The 27,377-nt window shown below is 38.6% G+C and overlaps 1 protein-coding gene across 1 annotated transcript in view; it reads left to right on the forward strand.

The window, feature by feature from the left end:
* Positions 1 to 27,377, forward strand: part of MEI4 (meiotic double-stranded break formation protein 4) — a 204,652-nt gene that overhangs the window by 18,918 nt on the left and 158,357 nt on the right. Inside the window, exon 2 of the mRNA XM_059399205.1 lies at positions 9,793 to 10,328. Coding sequence (XP_059255188.1) covers positions 9,793 to 10,328 — 536 coding nt within the window. The remainder of the gene's footprint in view (positions 1 to 9,792; positions 10,329 to 27,377) is intronic.

A 27,377-nucleotide genomic window follows, 5' to 3' on the forward strand; every position in this document is an offset into this window, starting at 1 on the left:
AAAACCAAGAGTCAGACTCAACTGACTGAGCCACCCAAGTGTCCCACTATTTGACAGCTTTTTAACAAAGCCTAGTTTTCATGGACTGGTTTCAATATAATAATAAAATTTTGAAACCAGAACCCATAACCATAAGCTTATACAAGGCAGGCTTTAAAAAAATGTTCAAGTCAGAGGGAGGACTTATTTCCAGAGATGCAGCTGAGGCTTAGACCATCCCTGTAGCAGTTATCTGGTTGAGATCTCTCTCTGCTTGATCTGAACAAATGCACATCAATTAGAGAAAAATGTGCTTGAATCCATATCAGGCAGGTCAGTGGTCATGCACGGGCCACGCCTGCAAACATAGGTTTTCAAGTTGCATGGTACTTTATAAGATGGGTGTAATTTAGAGAATGGAATTGAAACGTGAAAAATTTGGAAGGTGAATTAAAATGAGAGACTTCTTATGCTTGTTCAGGTGTGATATAGTAAACATTATAATTAGGTGTGGATGTTCATGGGTTGGAAAATTACAGGTAGCTGAAAGTCAGTTTAAAAAACCAACTTATCTTTTTCAATACAATATTGAGGATCTTCTAAAATAGCCCAAATAATTAACAGGTAAGTATTTACATGTATGATATTTGCTTAGTACTGTGCTCGACTTCCAAGGTTGGAAAGAAGAAGTTTTCTTGCTGTATCTTTTGAGTTTATTATTTGGTTGGAGAGGCAAGATCTCCTGAGATGGACACATAGCGGGACACTACATATGATGTATATAGTTTCATCTGGGGTTATATTTATTCATATTCATTCATTCATTAGTTGATTCATTTCTTCAATAAAAACTGATTTCTGGAGGCTGTGGTGGGAAAAAAAAAGAAGAAGAAGAACTAGAATCAGTATTCACATGGAGGAGACAGACAAATAACAAGTAAACTATTAATTGGGAAAAATTCTGAGAGAGTTAAAAGCTGTGAAAAAAATAAACAAGGTTGAAGTGATGGAATGACTGTGGATGGGGAAGAGCTACTAACAGACTGGGTGGTCAGACTGACCTCAGTGAAAGGGAGGTGTTTGAACAGGGTCATCCAAGTGGCCCCTGAGGCAGGAACTAGCTTGCATGCTCAGTGAGCGGACACAGAGCAGAGGGAGTGAGATGAGACCCGAGAGAGGCCAGGAGTGCAGGCGATGCAGGGCTTGTTCCAGTGGGTAGGACTGGCAGCACAGTGGAAATCGTTTGGTGAGCATGAAGCGGGAGCTTTGAACTTTTTGCTGTGGTTGCTGTCTGAAGAATGTAAGTGGGAGGAGAAGCAGACTGCTGAGTAGGAGCCCAAGGCTATGGTCCTTTCGGGACATGATGCTGGCTTAGATAAGGTGGCAAGAGACAGCTAGAATATATAAGGCTCTACTGTGGTAAAATAGAAAATAGAGTGGCAAAGATGACCCGGAGAAGAATTGCAGCTGAACTCTGAAAGATTAAATGTGAATTCAACATGAACAGATAAAGAGGAAATAGATATTTCTGGGATATTTGAAGATGGGATTGGGAATGGCATGAGTGGACCACAATCCATTTTTGTGCTATCCAAAGAAAGCAGAGTAACTATAAATTAATCTAAGATAGTGGTTCTTGCACTAAAATCACCTAGGGATCTCTAAAAAATACTGACATCTGGGTTCTACCCCTAAGATTCTGGCATGGTACTTAGCATGGAATGTGGTCTGGCACTGGAATTTTGAAATGTTCCAAAGGCACTTAAATGTGTAGGTAAGGTTGAAAACCACCACTGTATAGTCTTGTAAGTAGACCTGTAGCCCAGCAAGAAATCCACGAAGCAGGCTGAGTGCATAAGTTTGGGAGTAATGCAAAGTAGTGCTTTTGAGATTTAATTATGAGACTCCCCTGAGATGTTTATTTAAAAAAAAATAAAAGTTCCTGGAGCCCTTTCCTGGAAATACTGATTAATTGTACCTATGAATACTTAATTTTAAAATGTTCCCCTTATGGTGATATAGGTTGGGAAAAACTGCACTGGGTAAAAGATCTCATTGCTTCTGATTTTTGATAAAGAGAGTGAAGTGGACACATCAGTGGAAATGAATGCCAACCTCAGTTGTCCAGGAGGGTGGGCTTGGAGGACAAATGTGGCTTGAAGGTAGCATCTTAACGATACAGATGTAAGCTGTTGGAACACTGGTCAAGAGCTGAAGTCAAAACAGTGGCATCGAGGGCTCGGTGGAAAACAAATTCGGGTAAACTCTCTTGGAAAGATATTTGGTCAAGGAGAGATTAGAGATGTGTAGGATCTCAGCAGGAAGACTAACTGGGGCTAGATTGTGGAGAGCTGTATCATAGGCCATTCACAGCATTGGGAGGCCAGTGAATGTGGTGTGTTGCTGATGTCCATGATTATATCATTTTTACCAATTCTGCGTAGTGTTCATAACATCCACACACTGATGTAGTTATGCAGGTGGATTCATTGGTTCACTTGATGGAGGCTTCTATGTTCATGGGTTTGTTGTTATTCTGTAGGGCTGTAATATATGTGCTCACTATCTCTCAACATGGTATTTCCTGTTTGTTAGGAAATGAAATCAGCTCTATGCTTTTTATCTATACTGGATATCTTTGCCCCCAGATGACTGAGAAATTGCTTTTTCTTACCAACTTCTAATTTTGTCCTAAAACTCTTTCCCGTTAGAGAAATTCTGTTGTTCATTTATTCAGACCCTTTTTATTCAATAGCTGTTCAGTACAAACAATGTGAAGAATGTAAAGAGAGATGGGTCTATGCCCTGTCCATTGGATCACACAATCTTTTGGGAGCAAGATCACATCACTAATTATACCAGAGACTATGAATCTATGGTCTAGAGGAAGATACTAATGTTTAGAGGAGAGAGTGATTATTTTGTTTTAGAGAATAGGACTTTAAAATTCTTTTTGAAGATTGGTGCTGAGTTTACAGGATGGGTAGGATTTAGAAAGCTATGGATAGTAGGGGTATTTCAGGCAAGAGGGAACAGTGTAAAGCACAGGCACAAGAATCTGGTGGCAAATGATCTAATTTGACTGTGGCATACAGAGCATGAGGAGGTATTCTGGAAAATAAGATGAAAAACTAGGTTGGAGCCTATTAGGAAGAGGTGTGACAGCCAGTGGAAAACATGCTTTATTCTGTAGGCAGCAAGGAGCCTTTGGAGATTTTCCAGCAAGAAAATAGAAGGAAATAGAAGGAAAACTAGTGCTATGCGTGTGTCAAACAGTATGCTTTCTGAAAGTGGTTCCTTTAGGTAATCTGAGGTTTAGATTATTTGGGCGCAGTAACTAGGCATCGTGTTTAGGCTGTTTGGAAAAGGGAGGAGCTAGAGACAGGAACAGCCCGGTCATTGCCCATATCTTATGTGTAATTATTTTGACATGGGAAAAAACATATGATATAAGAAAGGTTTCTATTGATTGATTTAATTTCTCTTGAGCTCTCCCACTCAATATTCCAGGCTCTGGGCTATGATGGTAAACCAGCAGTCCAAGACTATCACGGAGTATATATTTTGGGTGTGGGACAGATCATACTGGCAGAAAATAATCAGGTAGTGACAAGTGAGATTTAGAGAATGAAAATAGGGAGTCGTGACTGAGAACGATCTGGTGGCTTCTTTAGACTGAGGTCTTAGTCACATAAGGTCTCTTTGAAGAAGTGATATTTTAATAGACATTTGAGTGATAATGAGGAGCCAGCCTTGAGAAAATTGGGGTTGAGGGTGAAGGGAGCATCCCAGGCAGAGGGAATGGCCCTAAATGGGAACAACCTTAGTGAATCTAAGGAACAGAACGGTGAGGTAGGATCAACATTATTTGTCAATGGAGTATATGTGGGTATTAAGGAAGAAGTCAGAGTTGGCCCTTAGGTTTCAGATGTTGGAAACAGAGAATGATAGCAGTGTTATTGGGGAATTGGGCCAAGTGCAAGTGAAGGATGCTGTTTCTTTTGGACTTGTGTGGTTTAAAATGCCAAAAGCTGGGACTTGAGCTTGGGAGAGGAGATAGGATGGGACATGGAACTTGGAGAATCATCTGCCTAACAGAGTTCGTTGAGGCCACAGGAAAGCTGGGGATATCCGGGAAGTTGGAACAGGAAGAGATAGACAAAAACAACAATGAGGAAGGTTTAAATTGGCAAACTCAGAGATGAGAGAGATGGGGACAAGCAGGAAATTCAGGGTCTGACCACTGAGCATGGGAGGAATTGCACCATCAAGTGGTCCTGGAGCACCCTGACACCAAATGCACTATTTTGTTTTGTGAACCTAATGCAGTGAAGACAATTCTGTTAAGAGGAATCATTCCATTAGCTTATGATTTCATGCATTTGACATTGCTTTCTCTCTTGGTGTATTCAAAACTAGAATTAGGATGCCAGCTACTAGAGTGGAGTTAAACAAAACTGTAAGCTTTTCTTTGTCAGCATTTCTCAAGTATGCTTTGCAATGTGCCAAAACATATCCTTCCAGAGACAGAAGACAAATAATTGTTTTAAAGTGAAACAGTGTCATTTCAGAACTGTGTGTACTTGAAAATAGCAATTTCTGTTTGACCACCAGGTGGCGAAAACACTACTTTTAAATAGCTCAATTCATCAGTACATGTGAGTGACCATTACTACTAACAAATCATAGTTGGTAGTGACCAGTATATATGCCCATGATGACATTTCGGTGCATTTGAAGAAATGCAATTTGATTTCAGTCTTTGTTAATAGGTATATTCAACAAGTATTCACACCACCAACTATGTAGGAGGTGCACATCAGAAAACAGAAATTCCCAGATTAGTAAACTCTGTGTCTGTCCTCAAGAATCTCCCCCTTTCAAGAGAGAGTCACTCATACACTCAGACCACGTTGATGAGAGCAGTAATAGACGTATGTATAAGGTACATGATAGCCCAGATGGGGCATGGTTTCCTCTGCTCTGGGGCAGAGCAGGGAAGGTTTCAGAGAGGATTTGAATCAGGGTTTGAGGCATCAGTCCATCTCTGGGTTATAGCGTAAGAACACACCACATTGTGGGAACAACTTGTGGAAATCCATAGTTGTATGAATCAGCATGGTGTGTTTTGGTACACTGTAAGGGGTTAATATTACTTATATATAAGTAAGAGTGAGGATGGAGGCATGGCTGGAGAAATAAGCAAGGGCCACACAGTGAAAGACTCTGTGGGCCAAGCTGAAGATCTTGGAGGACTCTTAGCCAGTAAAGGAAGCCATTGGAAGGTTTTAAGGATTGTAATCCTGTGATCAAACTAGTATTTCAGCAGGGTCAGTTCAGAATGTGGCCTAGAAGAGGACAGAACCAAAGGCAGGTAGATCAGTTGGGCAAGGGTACTATAGTCATCAGTGTAAGAGATGATGATGGTGTGAACTAGAGCAGGGGTAGGGGACTAGGGAAGGACAGGTTCATATGTGAAATGATGGTTGATTTTATGTATCAACTTGACTGTGTCACCTAATGCCCAGATATTTGGTCAAGCATTACTATAGATATGTCTGTAACAGTGTTTTGGACAAGATTAACATTTGAGTAGACTGAGTAAAGCAGACCACCTACCCTAGTGTGGATGGACTTCATCCAATCAGTTGAACTCAAGAGAACAAAAAGGCTGAGTAAGAGTGAAGAGTGAATTCCTTTTTCCTGACTGCCTTTGAGCCGGGGCATTGGTCTTTTCCTGCCTTTGAACTCGACCTGAAACATTGGCTCTTCTTGGGGCTCAAGCCTGCTGGCTTTCAGACTGGAACTAAGACTGTCAGCTTTCCTTTGTAGGCCTTTGTAGTTGCACTGAAACTATGTAACACCATTGCTCTCCTAGGTCTCCAGCTGGCTGACTGTAGATCTTGGGATTTCTTAGCCTCCTAATTACATGAGCCATTGCCTTAGGGTAAAACTCTTTTCACCCACTCTCTCGTCTATAAATCCTAGTGGTTCCATTTCTCTGGAGAGTCCTGACTAATGCAGCTCTGGAAGGTGGAATCAGCATAACATGGCGTTTTGCTGTATGTGGAAGGTGAAGCAAGTTGCCAAGGCGATCCCTCCCCTGGACCGGGTGACTTGAGAATAGTCTTGATATGGGCTGAAGTTGGTGGTATGCAGTACAAACAAGAATTGTATGTTTATGTGTGCAGTGAATGAAGATGATTTGTACACTTTATAAACAGAAAGTTCATGGGATTTTCCAGGTATACAGAAAAAGATGCCTTTTAGACAGTTGGTTCTCTAGGTCTACTTACATAAGTAATGTAAAGACTGTAGAAATAGATGACAAAAGGCATTAAGATTTGATGTGGATGTGGGGCGCCTGGGTGGCTCAGTGGGTTAAAGTCTCTGCCTTTGGCTCAGGTCATGATCCCAGGGTCCTGGGATCGAGCCCCCCCATTGGGCTCTCTGCTAAGCAGGGAGACTGCTTCCTCCTCCCTCTCTCTCTGCCTGCCTCTCTGCCTATTTGTGATCTCTGTCAAGAAAATAAATTATATCTTAAAAAAAAAAGATTTGATGTGGATGTGAAAATCTGGGGGTGGAGGCAGCAGAAAATACATTTGATTCAGGGGTGGGCCTTTCTAGGGTAGGATGTGTAGTAGGTGGGCACAGCTCTATTTTGTTGAGCATGCTTGAGATCCACTCTTAAATGGAAGTGGGATGGAGATGGAATTTAACAACTTAAAGAAGATGAAAGAGACAAGGGCTTAGTAAAATGGAACTGAAAGTCTATGAGATCCAGAGTATGAGAGGGACTGTAGAATAGTTTGGACAGGTTATGTAGTCCTAACTGGTATCTTATTCTATGCACTTTTATATGTGATGTCATACTTTAGCATAATTTAGATTCTTGGTATCTTTTATCATTTAATAACAATAGCTATTATCTCTGAGCACTTAAAATGTGCTGGACTCTGCTTGATCAAGACGTGTGTGTATTTACTTCACTGTCTCTTTACATCTAAGGACAAATGTGTTGGTTAGATCCTATCAAATGATTTAGAGAGAAATTACAGTCCTCAATCCCTTTAGCCTATAAACAAATTAAGAGAGAAGTGTCATTTGACTTCTGCTTCACCTTCATCCCTCCTGGAAAAACAGGAGTTACAGAAAGTTTCAGTAGCATGGCTTCCTTTTCTCTTCTCTCCTTTGGGTACGATGCTTTATTAGTCAAGCTTCGAGGATTATTTTGAGAAAAGTCTTTCAGGCAAATGAGTAGACTCTCAGTAGAATGAGTTCTGTAAGACTCATTTAAAGAGGCAGAGGGGTATGTACAGAACCTGGCAGAGGAACACACAGGCCTCTTTGCTATGGTTAGAAGATGATTGGACTTGGAACTGAGTAATTGGTTTTGCTTTTCTCTCTGTGGCTTTTCTTAGACCTCTTAATCAAGGGGAGCCTGCACTTCCTTATCGGTAAATTAAGAATAATAATAACGCATGGTCAAGGGTTGTTGGGAACAACAATTGAATTATTTGATGAAACTGCTTTGTAAAGTGAAATGTGAATATAAGATCATTCTATTCATTTTGACAAAGTGCTTTTAATGCTGAAGCCATGTTGCATAAAAGCTCACTGTGGTTCTCGCTGGTAGAATTTATGCACTCCTTTAGGGCACTGAAAGGACATTCCTCTCTGTGTGTGGTTTCCCACATTGGCGTCTCCAACATATGCCCTCATCATTCTTTTCTGCGGGTGCAGAAATGAAGCATCCAGAAAGAATGATGGTTAGTTTGTGTATTCCTATGCCCAGAGCACATGCATGGGTAGAACTATTCCCTGCAAATAGGTACCAATCAGCACATGAAGGAGATGAGATGGAGTGGTTGTGACTTGCCAGAAGGTACATCAGTGAGCGGTGAAAAGCAGAAACAAGAAAACAGCTTTTTGCTTCCCAGTTCAGTTGTTTGTAGAATTCATTTTAGGTCTTCCTGAAATCATCACCCATGAAGTTCAGCTTACCTTGATGGGAAGTTGAGGTGGTTCATGAAATATTGAGACTTGTGTTCACTTTCTTAGTGAAGAACCATTTTGAATTCCATGAAAGAAAAACATAATCTACCTAAATAATTAACATAATCCCCCACCCTTTCCTTTTGTGAAGAGTGAGAAGTCATTTCAAACATTTATTCTTGCTCATAAGAAAAAGAAATTGTTGGCTTAAAATGAGCAGGCTGTGTGTGCCTTGTTTAGTGTAGAAATGGCCATATGGTTAAAAGCTTTGCGGATAGTTCACTGTTTGGGTTACCACCACGTTTTTGAACTTACTGTGTTATCCCCTTAACATGGAGTACAGATACTGTTGTGATAATTAGCAAGCACATAATTGCCCATTTCTAGTGGTTATGGCAGATACTTCTTAATTGAATGAACTCTAAATTAAAGTCTGATCTTCTCATTTTGCCTCATCATTGCCTTCTATTTGTATAGAGCAACAAAAGAGCAATAAATTAGATTTACAAATGTAAGATGTTCCTTTCTTCATTCTTCCCGTGCTTTGATCAACTAGTACCCCCCCATCTCTAACTTTAAAAAATGACTATAAGGTGAGATCTCTTTTAACTTCCTATATGCTAAGGGTATATTTTTTTCTTTTTTTCTCTTTTTCTTTTTTTGACATCCCATACATTCTCATTCTCTTTCCTTCAGCCTTAAAGGAAGCAAATTATTCTGCATCACTAAGCACAACCCATCCACTGGGGTCCTCGTCCCAGTCTTCCCCTGCCTTCTCCAGAGCTTTTTACATTTTTTCTCATTTCTCCAACTTTTGCTTCTGTGTTATTTTTTTCTTCCTAGTCTATAATTGCTCAAATTTCTCCCAATTTGACATGCCACATTTGCCTGCAATTACTCTCTCATTTTATACTCTCCTGATTCAACTCCTCAGAAGCCTCAGCCAGGCCTTTTTGACTTTCTGCCCATTCACCCCCATTGATCTCTGGCCTCTGTCTCCCCCCTCTCCACCCCCTGGCCAAACCCTGACTGAGCAAAGCTTCTGTGGATACAATCACTGGTGATTTTCTAATGAGTAATGTCAATGTATTTTTCTCAGCTTTTTATTTTATGGATTTCTCTATTGTGTGTAAGTCTCCTTGAAACTTTTTCCTTGACTTTCATAATACAGTCATTTTTATTCCTTTTGTACCTCTTTAATTGTTTCTTCTCTGTCTCCTTAATCATTTTTCCCCCCTCTACTCAGCCCTCAAATACTGATACTCCTCAGAACAGAAGATCAAAGTGTGACCCTGAGGAGTATCAATATACAAAGATATAAGATATCTTGTGGTTTCCTCTCTATCTTTCAAGCTTGACACAGAGCTGAATGAGAGATAAGTGACCTGAAAATACATGGGGGAGTCACCTCTGCTTTCTACCAGAGATAGTCAGCTTAAGCAATTTCTTTTTGATTTTTTATACTACTCGTTTTTAAGTGTTTAGTATGTTTTTGCATGCTTCATTTAGTATTTTAAGTTAGAAAAATCTATCTAGTTGTTTTGGTTTTCTATTTTTATTTTTTATTTTTTGAGAGATAGGGAGAATGAGCATGAGCAGGGTGGGAGGGGCAAAGGGAGATGGAAAGAATCCTAAGAAGGCTGCAGGCTCAGTGTGGCTCCCAACACAGGGCTTGATCTCATAATCCTGAGATCATGACCTGAGCTGAAATCAAGAGTTGGATGCTTATTCAACTGAGCCACCCAGGTGCCCCTGTCTAGTTTTTATATGAAAAAATGTTAGCTACAGGAAGATAACACTTCTCTTCCTTTGTTTCAGGAGACCCATCTTCCCAGCTGCAGGCTCAGGATCCTGGAAGTTCTGAAAATACATTAAGTCTGCTGGAAGATTCTGGGTGTGAGTTATCCAATGAGCAGAGAAGTGAACCTTCAGAGATGGCCCAGCATTTTGTGGAGAGCTGCAGCCCCACGTCCTTTCTACCTCTGCCCATTGTGAAAAGAAATTGTGCCACTGTGGAAAATCCTCTGTCTTCCCACATGCATTTCTTGCAACATCTACTCGAACTGAAGAACTTGACAGAATCAAGGAATCTGAAAACAGACTTAAGCCACTTTGAAAATGACTTTTCCACAGTATCTGACTCTGTTTTTCAGTTGTTGGATGGTCTGATCACTTTTTACCGTAACCCCAGATTTCCTTCTTCAAGCTTTTGGGAAGAAGCTGTTAATACTTTAGCTGGACTGATCAGTGATAGTAACTTATCTAATCATATTCTTAAAAAATGCTCCAAGAAGTTGGAAGAATTTGAGAAAACCCTACTACAAGTTATTTTAAGGAGCAACCATATAAATCGGGTAAGTACTAAATCTGTTTATGAAATAATATGTCAGTGGTTTTGGTGAACATTCTGTTTGGATAATGTTAATTGATATGCCTTAGACTCCTGGTTCAGAGCCTCCAGTTAAACTTCCTTTTTGGAGCCATCTGGGCTCTCACGCATTGTCATGTTCCCTCTTCTGGACTCTGATCGTTATAGCACGCACTGGTCTCTACACAGCTACCTGTGCTTCCAGCTTGTACTTCTCTGCTTTGCCTTGTTATTGTCCTGCTTTTTATTATTATCCTTGATTTCTTATCTTCTTTTGTTTTCCCCTGCCTATGTTTATGTCCCATTGATCAAAAAGTCTCAATATTTTTCCAAAAACCACTAGCATTTAATGGTTTCCCAATCTATAACTTCAGTGGGTGTTAAATTCCTTATGATGGATTACCTGTACTGTACTGAATTTGTTCTTTTTCTGGCATTGACTAGCAGATGCCTGGAGGTCAAAGAATATTTCTCTCTTCTTTTAGAATTTCCAGTGTAAGTGGCATAATACCCCACGGACCCTCTAAATGAGTAAATTGGCTGAGGAACCCATAACATATGGCTTTATTATGTTTTGTTTTGGTTTGGTTTCCTTCCTTATTTAACGTGGCTTAGTAAGGTTGACTCAGGGATTCTTTTTTAACAAGTGACATTGAGGTAACCTGACAGTTGCTTTTTTGTTTGGCTCTTGAGACATAAGGGATTTTTTAATTTAATTTAATTTAATTTAATTTTTTTTTGGTATTACTTCCTATCTTTCTTAGGCTCCAACCCCTTCTTTGGGAAATTCCAAATGCATTCACATTTTAATCCTTCTAACTGACTACTTAAAATATCACAGAGGAGACTAAAAGGTCTAACTGACTTACCAGCTGTACTTCACTATAGGCAAAAAGTTGTTCGATCTTGTTTCTTTTGATACATCATGGGCTGGTGTTTGTCCTCAGTGCCATTATCTGAATTTTGTCCAATGGAGGCTTTTCCTGAATTTTTAAAACTCTAACAAAATTTGAACTAATAGCCTTACTTATTGCACATGCATCTGTTCTCTGTTAACATGTAGAAAACTTAACAATTAAGCTTTTGGCATTCATGAAAGGTGACTTTTCTGTCTGGCAAACTGAAATTTTTTTTCTACCTGATATGGTCAGTCAGGAATTAAATATCAGATTTTTCATAGTAGTATCTGAGGCATCCAATCTGTTTCTTCACCATTAATAAATGTCATATTTAATATTTCTTAATTTTTTTGCATATTTTTGCTTTATCTTAAAACTACTTTAAACAGGTTTTATATTGACTTAGAACTTTCCAGATACTGGCATTTATATTCTTTATCAGTTAACACATGATGCATGCATTTTTTCCAGTCTAGTCTTTCACTTAAGGATTAGAATACTCACAAGAAGCCAGGGGACATGTATGGGACATGCAGTATATTTTCTGTACCATTTGTCGGGGTGCAAGCTGTTGTTGGATAGTTGGGTCAGGAGTGGGGGAATGAGTGAATGAATGGCTTTGGTCTTTTTTGGAAATATAATTGCTACAGGTAGAGAAAGTAGAATCCTAAAATTGCTCACTGTGTTTACAATTAGGATGATGACTCATAAATAAGTTTTAATAACATTCTCTCTTGTTTTTTTTTTTTTCTTGCCAGTAGAAGCTTCTTAGATTAAATCATTTCAGCTTTTGTCATTATTACTGTCATCATCGTCTTCCAGATATGTTCATAAAAGTTCTTTATTAGAAAAAAATGACTGATTGCTCCTTATAAATGCTTTTTTGTCTTTCTTTATTTAGTTTCAAAAAAGAGTATATTCTGATGTGAAATATAGGCTAGCTTCTATTGCATTTTTTATTGATACTATTTTTGATTGATTAATACAAAATGCCAAGGTTTAGAAAAAATTGCTCTTTGGAAAAACCTTATTTCCACAATTGGAAGTGTTTAATTTATATTGCTTAGAAACTCGAGCCCTGCTATTGATTTTGTTAAAGGAAAGTTATGTTTGTGCAATGTGATAGGAAAAGTTGTGGTATGAATACTTTGATAGTCTGATGGAGGGATTTCATGTGTTTTTAGTTGATCTATAGCCAGGTTTTAAATAAAAAATATATCTTTTATGTGTTCTCAATACATTTAGTAGTAAATTTATTCAGCTATAGCTTTGTTTTTCTTTAATAATCAATGAGAAGTTGGCATCTTTCAAAATCTTGAGGTTATTCTTGTGAATGTCAGTTATGTCAGGGTTGTATATATTCAGGAGATAAGAGGTTGAAATGAAACACTGTGAAAATTGTTTTTGAAATATTCTCTAATTGTAGCTTGGTTGAAATGATTAAGTTCGGGGGAAACATTAAGTTTGTGGAAAACATATGTATGATTTGTGATTTTTCAGATTTGGATAAATTCTATTTATTTTTGTGCTGTTTTGTGCTATAATATATGCTATTTTTATTCAGTAACAGATCTTTAGGAATTGTTATCTTAGTGTTATATCTACATCATATTTTTAGGATAGTCATTAGTGTGGGACTAGAAGGTATAATCCACAAAGACACATTGGACAGGGAGAGAAGATACATGTCTTGAAACCAGATGGCTTACAGATGTCTGCACTAGGCTTGCTCTATGGTGTCCTGGGAAGCAGTCTTGACTTGACTTGTCCTCTACTTATGGGCCCTGGTGTGGCATGCTTCCTCTTTCACCTTTGTACTTGCCTTGGGGTCAGGAGTGTTTGCCTTTGAGGTATTTAATGCCTCGATGCCTAAAAATACTTTGAGGTATTTATTCTAGTGAGTTAGAAAAATTTCTCTTCAATTTCTTATTTTTTTTAACCATAAAATAACTTTTTTATTATGTTATATTATTCACCATACTACATCATTGGTTTTTGATGTAACAACTCTTGGACATATTAGTTATGAAACTGAAAAAAAAATTGACTGCCAAGTAAATATTAACTTAGAATCTTTTGTATGTATGTTAGGCCAAATGATTGTCTCTGGTAAAGATGTCCACATCCTAACCCTTAGAATTTGTGAATATTTTATGTTACATGATGAGATGGGGTGGAGAATTAAGGTTGCTGAACTTGGTATGAGGAGATTAGCCTGGATATCCCCATGGGCCGCATACTCACAAGGGTAAGGGAAAGCGGGAGGCAGGAGAGTCAGTGTCGAAAAATTGGAAGATCCTGGCATTAAAGATGGAGAAAGGGACCAAGAGCCAACACATGCAGATTGGAAAAGACATGGAAATCGATTCTTCTCAAGAGGCTCCATGAGGAATGGAGGCCTGGCAATACCTTCATTTCGGCCCAGTAAGACCCACTTCAGACTTCTGATGTCTAAAAATGTGACTGAAAAAGATTGTATTGCATTAAGCCACTAAGACTGTGGTAGTTTGATATAGCAGCAGTAGGAAATGAAACACTATGTTTAATATTTTTTAGTGTTTTCACATCCATTATATCATTATATACCTATACAACAACTCTGTGAGGTAGTCATGGTTGCCATTTGTTAGATAAGAAAAATGAGGATCAGAGGGATTTGCCCAAGGCCACCAAGCTAATTAGCAGTGGGAACACTAGCACCTCATATTAGAGTTGAATGTGGCACTGCTTTCCCTCTTTATTCTCTCTTCTCAAAACCCTCAAATTTGGTAAAACTGAGCCAGATTCTAGGATATAGGCAGGTATTGCTTGTATAATCCCCCCTGCTATGGTCTATATGTTCATCCCTTCCTGTCTGGATTTCTGTAGTAACTTCTTTTTAGATTCCTGACTCATCTGATCTTCCTCTAACCCATCTTCCTCACCATTGTCAGAGTGATACTTAAAAAATGACAAAGATTGGGGAGCCTGGGTGGCTTAGTGGGTTAAAGCCTCTGCCTTTCCCTCAAGTCATGATCCCAGGGTCCTGGGATCAAGCCCTGCATCTCATTCTCTGCTCAGCAGGGTGTCTGCTTCCTCCTCTCTCTCTGCCTGCCTCTCTGCCTACTTGTGATCTCTGTCTGTCAAATAAATAAATAAAATCTTTAAAAAAAATGACAAAGATAGCACAAAATCAGAGATTATCTTAAAAAAAAAATAACCCTTAAAAAAAATGCCAAAGATCCTTCAGGGGCTCCTCAGGGACTGATAAAAAAGCACACCTTCTCTTGGTGGACATTGAGAATGTATGGAATTGTCAAATTACTATATTGTGCACCTGAAATTAATGTGACACTGTCAGCTACACTAGAATTAAAAAAGAAAGAAAAAGAGTGTGAGAGAGAAGCATAAAGAATGGAGAGGGGCAGGGAGGGAGGCAGGCTGGCCGGCAGGATTGCACACATGCTTAACCACTCTTCACTCCAGTCAGACAGAATTATTTGTAGTTTCAAGTACTTTCTATTCTCTTCCTACTACCTGTCAGTCCCTTAGCCCAGGACACCCTTCTTCCATGGGGCTTGTTCTACCTATCCTTGCAAATTAGCTCTAGGATTAGCTCCTCAAAGAAGCCTTCCCTCCCACGCTGCTTCCATTTTCTCTTCCTTTTAGCGATTAAATATCCCTCACATAAATTCACCGCAGTGCACATATCACTGTATAGTAGCTACTGACTTGTTTTTCTCCTCCACTAGAATCTGTATTTGTGGCTATATGCCATGCCTTACGCAGTTTAGATCCTCAGGGCTCAACATGGTGCCTAGCAGTGTCTCCGTATAGCCTGGTGAGGGTGGGCTCCCACTTGGCCTTTGCTTATGTGGGTGGGGGAGGCACAGTTTTTTTCTGTGGTGTTTGGCTCTTTGTTTGGAGGTTATCTCTGAAGGCTTTCCACCTTTCTAGGCTGCCTCTTTTCTTTCCTTTGGTTTATATTGTTATTTTTTGTTCTGTCCATCCCCACTGGCACTTCTAGGTTTTTGGCTTTTTAAACTCCAAATCTGGGATATATGAGGCAAAAGGAAAATGAGGGAACTAACCACTTTGTCCTTTCTTTGTCTTCAGGTCCATAGCTGGTCTGCCTGTCAGTCTTCTTAGGTTTGATTTATAGATAATGCCGGGGATTTTTAGTTGTACTTAATGAGAGTACTAGAGATCAGTTAAGTTCACTTCCCAGAAGTGTAAGCCTGTGCATGTATTCTTAAAAGTCAAATAATACTCCTACTTACAACAACAAAGAGCTAACTCTGCTGCACACCAGCTCCTTAGTACCACCCCTCAGAGAACAGCACTACCAGACCTTGACTCCGTTCTGCCATCATTTACACCTGTGTTTTTAAATAAAATGCTTACACTGCTATTTCTCAGAGTCCATGCTTTCTTTATTTTTTATTTATTTAAATTTTTATTTTCGGTAGACTCTATACCAATGTGGGGCTCAGACTCAACCCTGAGATCAAGTGTTGGACTCTGCAGTTGAGCCAGCCAGGCATCCGATTATTTTCCTTTTTACCTGTTCACTTTGTATCATGGGAGATAAAAATTGATGTCTTATGTAGCTGCCCTCCTCTACCTACTCTCCAAACATAGGTTTTACCGTAAGTTTTAGTTAAATAAATGTTATATATTTATACTACTGTAACTAATTTTCTTATCATGGAAACCTGTAACACACAGTGATTTCATTTCCTTCTTGTACAACATTTTTTTCTAAAGATAATTTTTCAGAATTACTTTTTTTTCCCCCTATCTGCTTAGTTTTCTATGTACCCATAATTGATTCTTCTTATAATCACTGTGATGGTTGTAAACATTCTCTCAGGGTGGCCAGACAAATTAAACCATTTATCAGTTCCATCCTTTTTCAAAGAGACCCCTCCTGAAGCCCTCTGTCTTCCTGCTGTAGTCTGGGCTCCTGCTCCCTGTGTCTGTTACTCTGCGTTCCTCCAGGGACTCCTTCTCCTGTCATCACCACCTTGGAATTCCCTCGGATGTTTTCTTGTGTCCTATCTCATAGTCCGTTGATTTCATATATTCCTTTTCTTGGTTTATGACTTCATTTGGTGATGCATATTCTTTATGAGCTAACTTAGAATGGGTTTTTGGGTTATAAACTTTTAAAATATTTATTTACTTAAAATGCTCCATCTCTAAACTTTATTGATGGATTAGGATAGATTTCCAGGTTGGAAATCATTTTTCCATTTTATCTTAAGACTTTTTTTTACTAACTTCTAGATTCCAGTGTAATTGTGGTTTTAATTCCTTGAATGTGATTTAGTCTCCACCTTCCTGTACCTCCAGAAGCATTTAGCGTCTCTCTTACTCCCATTTTTTTGTAGCTACAGGATGGTGTACCTGGATGTGGGGATTTTAAAATTCCTTTTCTTGAATGCTTGGTAGGTTCTGGAGTCTGGGATTTCATCCTTTGGTTCTGAATTTTTTATTTTGTTTATCTTGCATATTTGTATCTTCTCTCTTTCCTTTTTCTAGAATACCTCTTAGTCTGATCTCCCAATTTTTTTTTTTCCTCTTTTCTGGTAACATTTATTCTTTTTATTTATTTATTTTTTTTCTGGAAGATTCCCTTACCTTTTCTTCTATTTAAGTAAACAACAATTACAGTTCATTTGTGCCTATATCTTTAAATACCATCTTCTGACTTTTGGTCAAATTTTTGTGCATAGAACCTTCCTTAGCAGCAGCTCTTACTGGCAATCTAGTAGCATTCCTGCAGCACTTCTGTGTACCAGGGAGCTGCTATCATCTTGGAATGTCACTAACTATCCATCCACACTCACAGCTTCCCACTGACTGATTTGCTGAGTAGGCATCCTGGACGTTTTTTTCTTTCCCTGTTAATTATAGAACATTCAAATGTTAACTACTTGAGTGTCATGGTTTCACCTACCCTTTGCACTAGTCCCTTCCGGTAGAGCTGCGTTGGCTTGCATCTCTCATCTTGCCATTGATTTTTGTAGGATTTTGTAGTTGACACATGCTTCTTAGACTGCCATTTTCCTCAGCTCACCAGTGATGTGGCCTCCAGGAAGCATAGCAGTAAATCTGAAAATACAGTTCATGGAATCAAACGTCTTGTTTCACCAGTGTGTACCTTTTAGTTGTATTTTAAAGCTCATTCATGCCATAATTATATCAACCAGTAGAACATATTAACTTTTAATTTAATTCTGTTTAGGTAGCAACATTTGTTATCGATTTCTCTGCTGTGAGTTAGGACATCATTTTAGTACTGACATTGGCTTTTGCTCCTATGCTGACTTTTCCAAAGATCCTTATGTTCTGCTGCTTTTGTTTTTGTCATAAGTGCTTATCAGTTTCTTGCAGTTTGCCTCAAGGATTTTTAAGGCTACTCACAGTGTGTTTTGTTTTAGGATAGTCCTGGGGAAATAAAAGTGAAATTGAAGGTTAAAGCTCCATGCTCCATTTAATCTTTGTGCAGTGCTGTATTTAAACTAAAAAAAAAAAAAAAAAAAAAAAAAAAAAAAAAAATCTAGGCTAGTAATCCTGCAGTTGTACTTTAATTTAATGACCATTTACTGAAACAAGTTGTATCATAAACTCAGATCTTAATAGTTATTTTGGTCACTGTATCAGTGTATAAATCAAACATTCTTTGGATTTTGAGAACAGTGTTTGACTTTCAGGGAATATACAGAGGAAGGAGGAATAGGCAGAGCTGAACCCGGTTCAGCTTACTTTCAAGGTATACTCAACATTCCAAAATCTCTCCTGAGATCATCAACAGCGGTCTACCTTCATATTATACTTTATAGTTTGTAAAGCACTTTCACCCAGAGTTTATTACTGGTTCTGACAACAACTCTATGTCATAGTTGTTATTGCTACCTTTAGTTTATAGATGAAAAAATTGAGGGCAGGCAGGTTAAAGGACTCACTGAAAGTACTTAATTAACCAGCCATTGGAAGACCAGGGTCACAAACCTATGTGCATGACTGCAAATTCTTCCCTCATTCTACTACATTTCATTTCCATCTTAACCAAAAGAATTTCCATATACTTTTGTCCCAAATGCAAAAGAATAACTTGACTTCCATTTATGGGTTAAAAAAATATAAAGATCAAAGGCCTTACCAATATTTCTCATGATTTTATGAGACTATTTAGAGTTTGCTTGGGTAAGTTACTGCATTTTATTTTGTGCAGAGATTTATGTTTACGGAAAGCATAAAAGGAAAAGAAAGTACTGCTGTGTATGACATTATAGGATCACCTGTTCCTTGTTTTCTTTATTGGCTATAAATAACAAATCTCTTGAAAACTTTATAATTGCAAATAGAATCTAGTTTCTAATTGAATATAAACTGTGGTTTTACTTGTGTCTACATAAAAATAAAAATGTTTTCCTCTCTGCTTTAACAATATTTTGAAAGACATTTTAAATTTTCTAGAAGCTTTATAAATGGGATTTTGAAGCTATCATTTTTTAGTTCAATTTTTCCATTGAGTTCAGAATCTGCTTAGAATAACCCCCTCCCCTCTCTGCCCATAGTTATCAATAGTTATAAGAGTTGGGAAAACTTAAATCATAGCTATCAGATGTGAGACCTGGAAAAATCAAACATTTCTGAGAACATGAAATTGCCTTTTATTTATAGATATAATGGTTTTAAAGCAGAACATTTTGAGCATACAAAGATTAACCATTAACCCACTTACTTGTTTTTTCCATGGTACTTTTCCAGGGCTAGGTCTCTAAAAGGAAACATGGGACTCCTCTCATGTGCTGGGTACTGTCATAGACGCTGTATATAGTCTGGTAGATGAATAAGATGAGTCCCTACCAATGGGAACTAACAATCTAGATGGCCATTGAATAAATGAGCAGGTAATGTAAACTGACATAACAGGTACAAACATAGAAATGACCAAGGTACAATAGGGGAGAATAAAAGAGACCTAATGTAGATTGGTGAGAGTTGGAAGTTTTCATGGAGGACGTGGCTTTAAAATAGAAAGAGTGGGAGTTTAGAGTAAGGACTTTCAAGAAAGTGACCATGGTGTATTGCTGAGACAGGATGTATCTGAGCAATTTCTTGGAGGAAGGCAATGTGCTCAGGTTGAGAGAGTGAAGGACAGAGAACTGCATAATACATAGAAAAATACAGAGTGCAGTGGATCTGTAGGTTGCCTGCTGTATTAATTTCAGAGGGCTGCTGAAACAAAGTACCACAAATTTGATTGCTTTTAAAACAACAGAAACTTATGCTCTAGTGGCCACCTTCACAGTAAAGATGTTGACTTGGCCACACTCCTCCAGAGATGCTAGGGGAGAAGGTTCCTTGTCTCTTACAGCTTCTGGTGGCCGCATCTGTTTCTTCCTCCCACTCCCTTTCCTACTTGTGTCTCATCTCCCTCTGGCTCTGTCTTCTAAGGATATAGAAGAGGGCACTTAGAGACTATGTAAACAACCCAGGACTAGGTCTTGATTTCAAGATCCTTATCCTAATGACCTCTGCAGAGACCCTTTTTCTAAGAAAGATGGTGACATTCATAGGTTCCCCAGGATTTGATGTGGATGTCTTCTGGGGACCATTTTTTCAGCCTACCACATTTACACAGCATTGATTTTTTCCACTCTTACCCTTTGATTTTATTAAAATAGCTATCCCTTTTGGAAAAAAAAAATAAAATGCCTATCACTTTCTCCACACAGGTCACGCATCTACCCCCATAACCCCTGGGTCTAAGGATAATTCGAATCTCATCACCCATGCCAGGAATAGCCTCCTAAGCATTTCAGACCAATGGCACCAGGAGAGGCTTCCTCTGGGCTTCTGGAAAAGTTTTCCCTCATTTTCTGGGAGATTCCCTAAAGGCAATTCTCCATCTTTTCCTCTGGCTATGGTCTTGTAAAGGTGTAAAGCTAGAACTTGCTGCCATCTGAAGGACAAATATGAAGGAGAATAAAGCCTAGAGAATTACAGCAAATCTGAGCCAGAACCAGGTTAAATCAACCCAGCAGCCCACTCAGTCTCTGCATTTTTAATCAGAGGAGTCAGTGCATTTTGTGTACACACACACACACACACACATATGTATATATATGAATATTTACACACATATAAATATTCTCGAGAAGATAAGAGCATATTTTGCAACTGTGACAAAATAAAATAGTGCTTTAAAATAAAACATTTGGGGCACCTGGGTAGCTCAGTGGGTTCAGGTCATGATCTCAGGGTCCTGGTATCAAGCCCTGCATGGGGCTTTCTGCTCAGCAGGGAGCCTGCTTCCCCTCCTTCTGCCTGCCTCTGCCCACTTGTGATCTCTGTCTATCAAATAAATAAATAAAATCTTTAAAATAAATAAAATAAAACATTTGGGGAATAAAAAATACTATTCTAAAATTTCAAATATGAAAATGAAAACATAAATGAAGATTTAGAAGCTTAGGCAGGAAAATCTTCCAGAAAGTAAAGAAAACAGAAAATGTGACAGCAAAGAAAGAAAACTAGATGGCCAATTTGGGGAACCAACGTATTGAATAATATGCAAGTTACCAAAAGAGAGAACCAGAGAAATTAAGAGGAAATTATTGAAAACACAACTTAAAGAATTTCCTAAAAGTGTTTTTAGATTGAAAGCCTACTAAATACCCTGGACTTTGATGAAAGTAGACTTATATTAAGGCTATTGCTGTGAAATTTCAGAACAGTGGGATAAAGAAAAGATTTTATATGCTTCCAGAGAGAAGAAGGAAAAAAAGTACAGTTCACAAGGAAAATATCAGAAATACAGGTATTTCAGATTTTTAAAAAGCAAAACAGTGGAAGAATTGAAGACGATGGAACCTTCCCAAATATTTTTCAGGAAATTTATTTACAACTCAGAATTTAGTACATAATTAAACTATTAATCAAGTGTAAAGTTAAATGACGATACTTTTAGGTATATTAGGTCTCAAAATGTACACCACCCCTGTACCCTCTTTCAGGACACTACTAGATTATATTCTGCAACCAAATGAGCTAGCAAACCAAGAAAGAGGTCATGAGATACCGGGAACAGAAGAGCAACACATGAGAGATGATGCGGGAAGGGAATTTCAGGATACCTGCTATTCACTAATTCTGGAGAGGAACCATTCTATATTGGAGTAGGTTAGAAGATTCTAGGAGAGATGCTTAAGGGACATGAAGCTAAGAGAATACAGAGTATGTATGGACATCTTCAGAGAAGATTAAGACACCTGATGATGAGTTTGGAGGTGAATTTTTAGTAAGTGCTTAAAAAAATTAAGCCAGTGTATAAAATAACAATTATTAGTTACAGAAAAAAGTATGTGGGAAAGGAACAAATATATAGTAATCTACGTGGCTTGGCTCTGCATAGTATTTATGTAGTTATGATAATATAAACACTGAGTAATGATCTACCCAAAATTAGGGGTGGGAAGTGTGTGTGTGTGTGTGTGAGAAAGAGAGAGAGAGTGAGTGTGAAAGTAAGCAAGCAGATGAGTACAGGGCAAAGACGGATGTCAAATCAAAATTTCCATAGTGGAAAATCAATATATTTTTTTAAAGTGCATTATTTAGAATAATTCAGGTAAATACTCAAAGAAAGAATCTACTAGAAGCTTCAAATAGAAATGATGTTGGAGGGGCCCCTGGGTGGCCCAGTGGGTTAAAGCCTTCCACTCAGGTCATGATCCCAGGGTCCTGGGATTGAGCCCCACATCTGGCTCTCTGCTCAGCGGGGAGCCTGCTTTCTCCTCTCTCTCTGCCTGCCTCTCTACCTACTTGTGATCTCTCTCTTTCTCTGTCAAATAAATAAATAAAATCTTAAAAAAAAAAAAAAAGAAATGATGTTGGAAGGGAGTAGGGTACCACCAACTTAAGGATAAATGCCGTAAAGCTGACAGTATGTATCTGAAAGACTTTAATAAAAATAAAAACTGGAAAAAACATGTTAGAAGGAGAAGCCATAAGATTTAGGTATGGATTCAGTGTGAGGGATGAGGGAAAAGTAGACATTTAATAGTGTTCTAGGTTTCTGGTCATTAACAACTAACCAGGTGAATTAGAAGTGCCATTTACAGATTCAGGGAAGACTGGATGGGGGACAGACTGAAGGAAAGGTGGGGGAGAGGTATACATTTCAGGGATATGGAGTTCTATGATGATTGCAAGATGATTATAAGATGCAAAGCAAGGCAGTTGGTTTTATCGTCTGAATCTCAAAGGAGAGAACCCGCTTGCAGATAAATTTAGCCCTTATCAGCATATAGAGGTTTATTAAAAACTATGCAAAAGCAAGTCTCAGGTAGGAAGACAGGAAGACCCAGGACTGAGGCCCTAAGGGCATCCACATAGGCTGAAGCAGAGCACATAAAGAATTAGAAGACTGAGAGGTAGGAGAAAAATTAGAAAGTACTGTCCTGAGAGTGAAGAGGGTATTTCAAAAAGAAGGGAACTGTCATTCTTGCTGTGTGTTACTCATGGCCTGATAAGGGGAGAACTGAAAAGTGCCCCGAGTCATAAGCTTTTCATATTGTCAGTATGTGACTGTGGTACAAGATAATTTGGTACTATTGTTGTAAATTTGCTGAAGACACTCTCAAATCTTAATGGTGCCTGGTGGTAAATAGTATTGCTTGACCACAAACAGCTTGGTTTTTTGAGTTAATGCTGTGCAACAATATAGATAACCTAAAATAATTTAAAGTTGTATCTTTTAAAATATTTTATTAATGTGTTTGTCTATAATTTTGGGTGGCTTTACTTAAGGCAGATGAGTCTTTCGATTGTTCTTTCCCTAGTGAGTATGGAAGGATGTACTTCATTTTTACCACAATTGTCTTTTTTTTAAAGATTTTATTTATTTATTTGACAAAGAGAGAGAGAGATCACAAGTAGGCAAAGCATCAGGCAAAGAGAAGGGGAAGCAGGCTCCCTGCTGAGCAGAGAGCCCTGATGCGGGGCTCGATCCCAGGACCCTGAGAACATGACCTGAGCTAAAGGCAGAGGCTTAATCCACTGAGCCACCCAAGCGCCCCTACAGGAAAACCTCATTTGTGAAGTTGAACATGTATAAGAATTTATACTGATGATTTTATAATTTTTCTACTGTAAATCAATATACAGGTTTTAATTATTGGTAGTTATATAAATTAGTTAAAAAAACTAAGAAAAATTCTTGTAGCTCATTGAGATTTCTTAAAACAGCTATTTTGAATTCTTTATCAGGTAAGTTATTGATCTTCATTTCTTTGTAGTTGATTCCTGGAAAATTATTGTGTTCTTTTGGTGTTGTCATATTTTTGTTGATTTTTTATATGTTCCTTGAAGTATTGCATTGCTAACTTCACAGTTGAGGAAGAAGTCACCCCCTGTAGTCCTCACTAACTAGCTGAGAGAAATGCTTTGCCAGCCCTGCTAGAGATTCTGAGGCTTTTCTTATAGATATACCTGCTGAATACTTTTTGCTACCTTGTGTGACAGAATTCTTAAAGGTCACGTGTCTTCCCTCAGTCCTCTAATAAAGCTATTTCTCAATACCACAAAGTCAGACCTGTGGTGGACGGTCTTCATTTTGCTTGCCCTAGAATGGTGGCCATCCTCAAGACTGTGGTGCTCTTGCAGGCCCACAGATTTGGTCTAGGTTCATGAGCCCACTTACCGGCCCTCGTTGAAACTCCCAGCTGCTGCTGGGAGTGCCAGTGAACCCTTTGGGATCTGCATTCTAGGTGTCTCCTCTGACTCACTGGGGGCTTCCTGATGGTGTCTGTCACATGTTTAGTAGAATCTGCTTCCATCTAGTACACCCACCATGCCCTAACTATCCTTTTTTTAACCTAACTTCACTGCTTTTGAGTCATGAAGTTCAGTACTCAGTATTCTGGATAGGGCAAAAGAGAAATGAGACTCCTAAATAATGTTTTGCCCTGATGGAGAAGCTGTGTATTATTCACACACTCTTACTTTTCTCCATGGAAGAAATAATGGATGGAAAAATTTCTCTTAGCATTGAGCTATGCTGGTTTAGGAAATGGGTGATGGGGGTAAAATGAACCGTTACCGGTTTCCATGCCTCCATCTTGTATTTTTTTTGCTTCTACCAATGTGCTGAAACTTCCCATGTGGATCCCTGGACTTCCAGAAAGTCTTCCTTGTCTATAGGTGATTGTCTCAATCAGTGTTCTTTCAGTAGACAGGCTGGCTGGCAGTCAGGAAGTTATGCTGTAAGACATCTCTGGCACCACACAACTTGGTTCAGCACTGGCTCTCAGCACCTGCTGGGTGCATCACATTCAGGTTATTTAATGTCATTGTGACCCAATTTCCTTATCTCTTTTACACTCCTTTATAAGGGGGATTGCTTGAAGTTGTGCTCTGGCAAATTCAAAAGGTGAGCCAAGAAATAACAAGCAAACAGTGGATCCAACCTGAGACATGGGTGGGGGATCTGGAGTGGGAGGTGTGACGTCCGGGGTGCTCTTCTCGCTCCCTGATGTAAAGAGACAACTGTCTTTTTATTGTTCATTTGCCCCTTTCTGGGGTTTCCATCCCTCAGTTCTCTGTCAAAATGCTATTTTCATTCTCCCCTACTTCTATACTTTAATTCTTTAGATCTGCCCTTTAGTTCAGAAACTTTTAGAAATAGACAGCATAAGAATAAGGCATTGAGATGGCTACAGGGAAGTCTTTTTTTTTTTAAGATTTGCTTATTTATTTTATTTACTTATTTATTTACTTTATTTATTTGAGAGAGAGAGAGAGTGTATGCACAAGTGGGAGGGCCTGAGGGAAAGGGAGAGAGAAACCCCAGCACACTCCACACTGAGCCCAATGCAGGGCTTGATCCCAGGACCCTGAGATCATGACCTGAGCCAAAACCAAGAGTTGGACGCTTAACTGACTGTAGCACTTCTCATACAGTAAAGGCTTAACACTTTAAAACAAACACTCTTTTCCCCTAATGAAGAGACACCTGTGACTGTTTTGAGATGACATAATAACTATTTGAAATTATTTGGGGTGTCTGGGTTTCAGAATTTTAGGTAGCAGTAACCCAGTGGGGATGTTGCCTGGAACATAATAGGGATTCTTTGGAGGTTGCAAGGAATGGAGACTCCTTTAGATGAACCTAAGAGAAAGGTTATCATGAGAACCAATGCAGATGGACTTGGCAAGCTGACCATATATGGGTGTTAATCCACTGATCAGCTTCTCTAGCTTCCTTGTAATTTTGGCTTACTGTTTATCTCTTTTCTCTGTCATGCCCTTTCAATCCCATAACGCTAACAACTAAATTAGAGGACTAGCGTAGTCTCTAGTATATCATAGTCTAATGAATTAAATAATTCTAATTCTAATATAGTCTTATTGGATTCAATAAGTGAATTAATGAGTGAGTAGCTAATGTTGTTTCTGTTAAAAGTGAATGTTAAGTTTTCCACATATAGTATCATATCATCTGCAAAGAGTGATAATTTGACTTCTTCTTTGCCGATTTGGATGCCTTTAATTTCCTTTTGTTGTTTGATTGCTGAGGCTAGGACCAGTACTATGTTGAATAGCATTGGTGATAATGGACATCCCTGCCGTGTTCCTGACCTTAGCGGAAAAGCTTTCAGTTTTTCTCCATTGAGAATGATATTTGCGGTGGGTTTTTCATAGATGGCTTTGATGATATTGAGGTATGTGCCCTCTATCCCTACACTTTGAAGAGTTTTGATCAGGAAGGGATGTTGTACTTTGTCAAATGCTTTTTCAGCATCTATTGAGAGTATCATATGGTTCTTGTTCTTACTTTTATTGATGTGTTGTATCACATTGATGTTGAACCAACCTTGCAGCCCTGGAATAAATCCCACTTGTTCGTGGTGAATAATCTTTTTAATGTACTGTTGAATCCTATTGGCTAGTATTTTGTTGAGTATTTTCGCATCTGTGTTCATCAAGGATATTGGTCTATAGCTCTCTTTTTTGGTGGGATCCTTGTCTGGTTTTGGGACTCCACTCCAAAACTGCTAGAACTTATACAGGAATTCAGTAAAGTGTCAGGATATAAAATCAATGCACAGAAATCAGTTGCATTTCTCTACACCAACAGCAACACAGAAGAAAGGGAAATTAAGGAGTCAATCCCATTTACAATTGCACCCAAAACCATAAGATACCTAGGAATAAACCTAACCAAAGAGACACAGAATCTATACTCAGAAAACTATAAAGTACTCATGAAAGAAATTGAGGAAGACACAAAGAAATGGAAAAATGTTCCATGCTCCTGGATTGGAAGAATAAATATTGTGAAAATGTCTATGCTACCTAAAGCAATCTACACATTTAATGCAATTCCTATCAAAGTACCATCCATCTTTTTCAAAGAAATGGAACAAATAATGCTAAAATTTATATGGAACCAGAAAAGACCTCGAATAGCTAAAGGGATATTGAAAAAGAAAGCCAACGTTGGTGGCATCACAATCCCAGACTTCAAGCTCTATTACAAAGCTGTCATCATCAAGACAGCATGGTACTGGCACAAAAACAGACCCATAGATCAATGGAACAGAATAGAGAGCCCAGAAATAGACTCTCAACTCTTTAGTCATCTAATCTTTGACAAAGCAGGAAAGAATGTCCAATGGAAAAAAAACAGCCTCTTCAATAAATGGTGCTGGGAAAATTGGACAGCCACATGCAGAAAAATTAAATTGGACCATTTCCTTACACCACACACGAAAATAGACTCAAAATGGATGAAGGACCTCAATGTGAGAAAGGAATCCATCAAAATCCTTGAGGAGAACACAGGCAGGAACCTCTTCGACCTCAGCCGCAGCAACATCTTCCTAGGAACAACGCAAAAGGCAAGGGAAGCAAGGGAAAAAATGAACTATTGGGATTTCATCAAGATCAAAAGCTTTTGCACAGCAAAGGAAACAGTTAACAAAATCAAAAGACAACTGACAGAATGGGAGAAGATATTTGCAAACGACATATCAGATAAAGGACTAGTGTCCAGAATCTATAAAGAACTTAGCAAACTCAACACCCAAAGAACAAATAATCCAATCAAGAAATGGGCAGAGGACATGAACAGACATTTCTTC

The sequence above is a fragment of the Mustela nigripes genome, chromosome 5 (genome assembly GCF_022355385.1).
Source record: "Mustela nigripes isolate SB6536 chromosome 5, MUSNIG.SB6536, whole genome shotgun sequence".
NCBI classification, from domain to species: Eukaryota; Metazoa; Chordata; class Mammalia; order Carnivora; family Mustelidae; genus Mustela; species Mustela nigripes.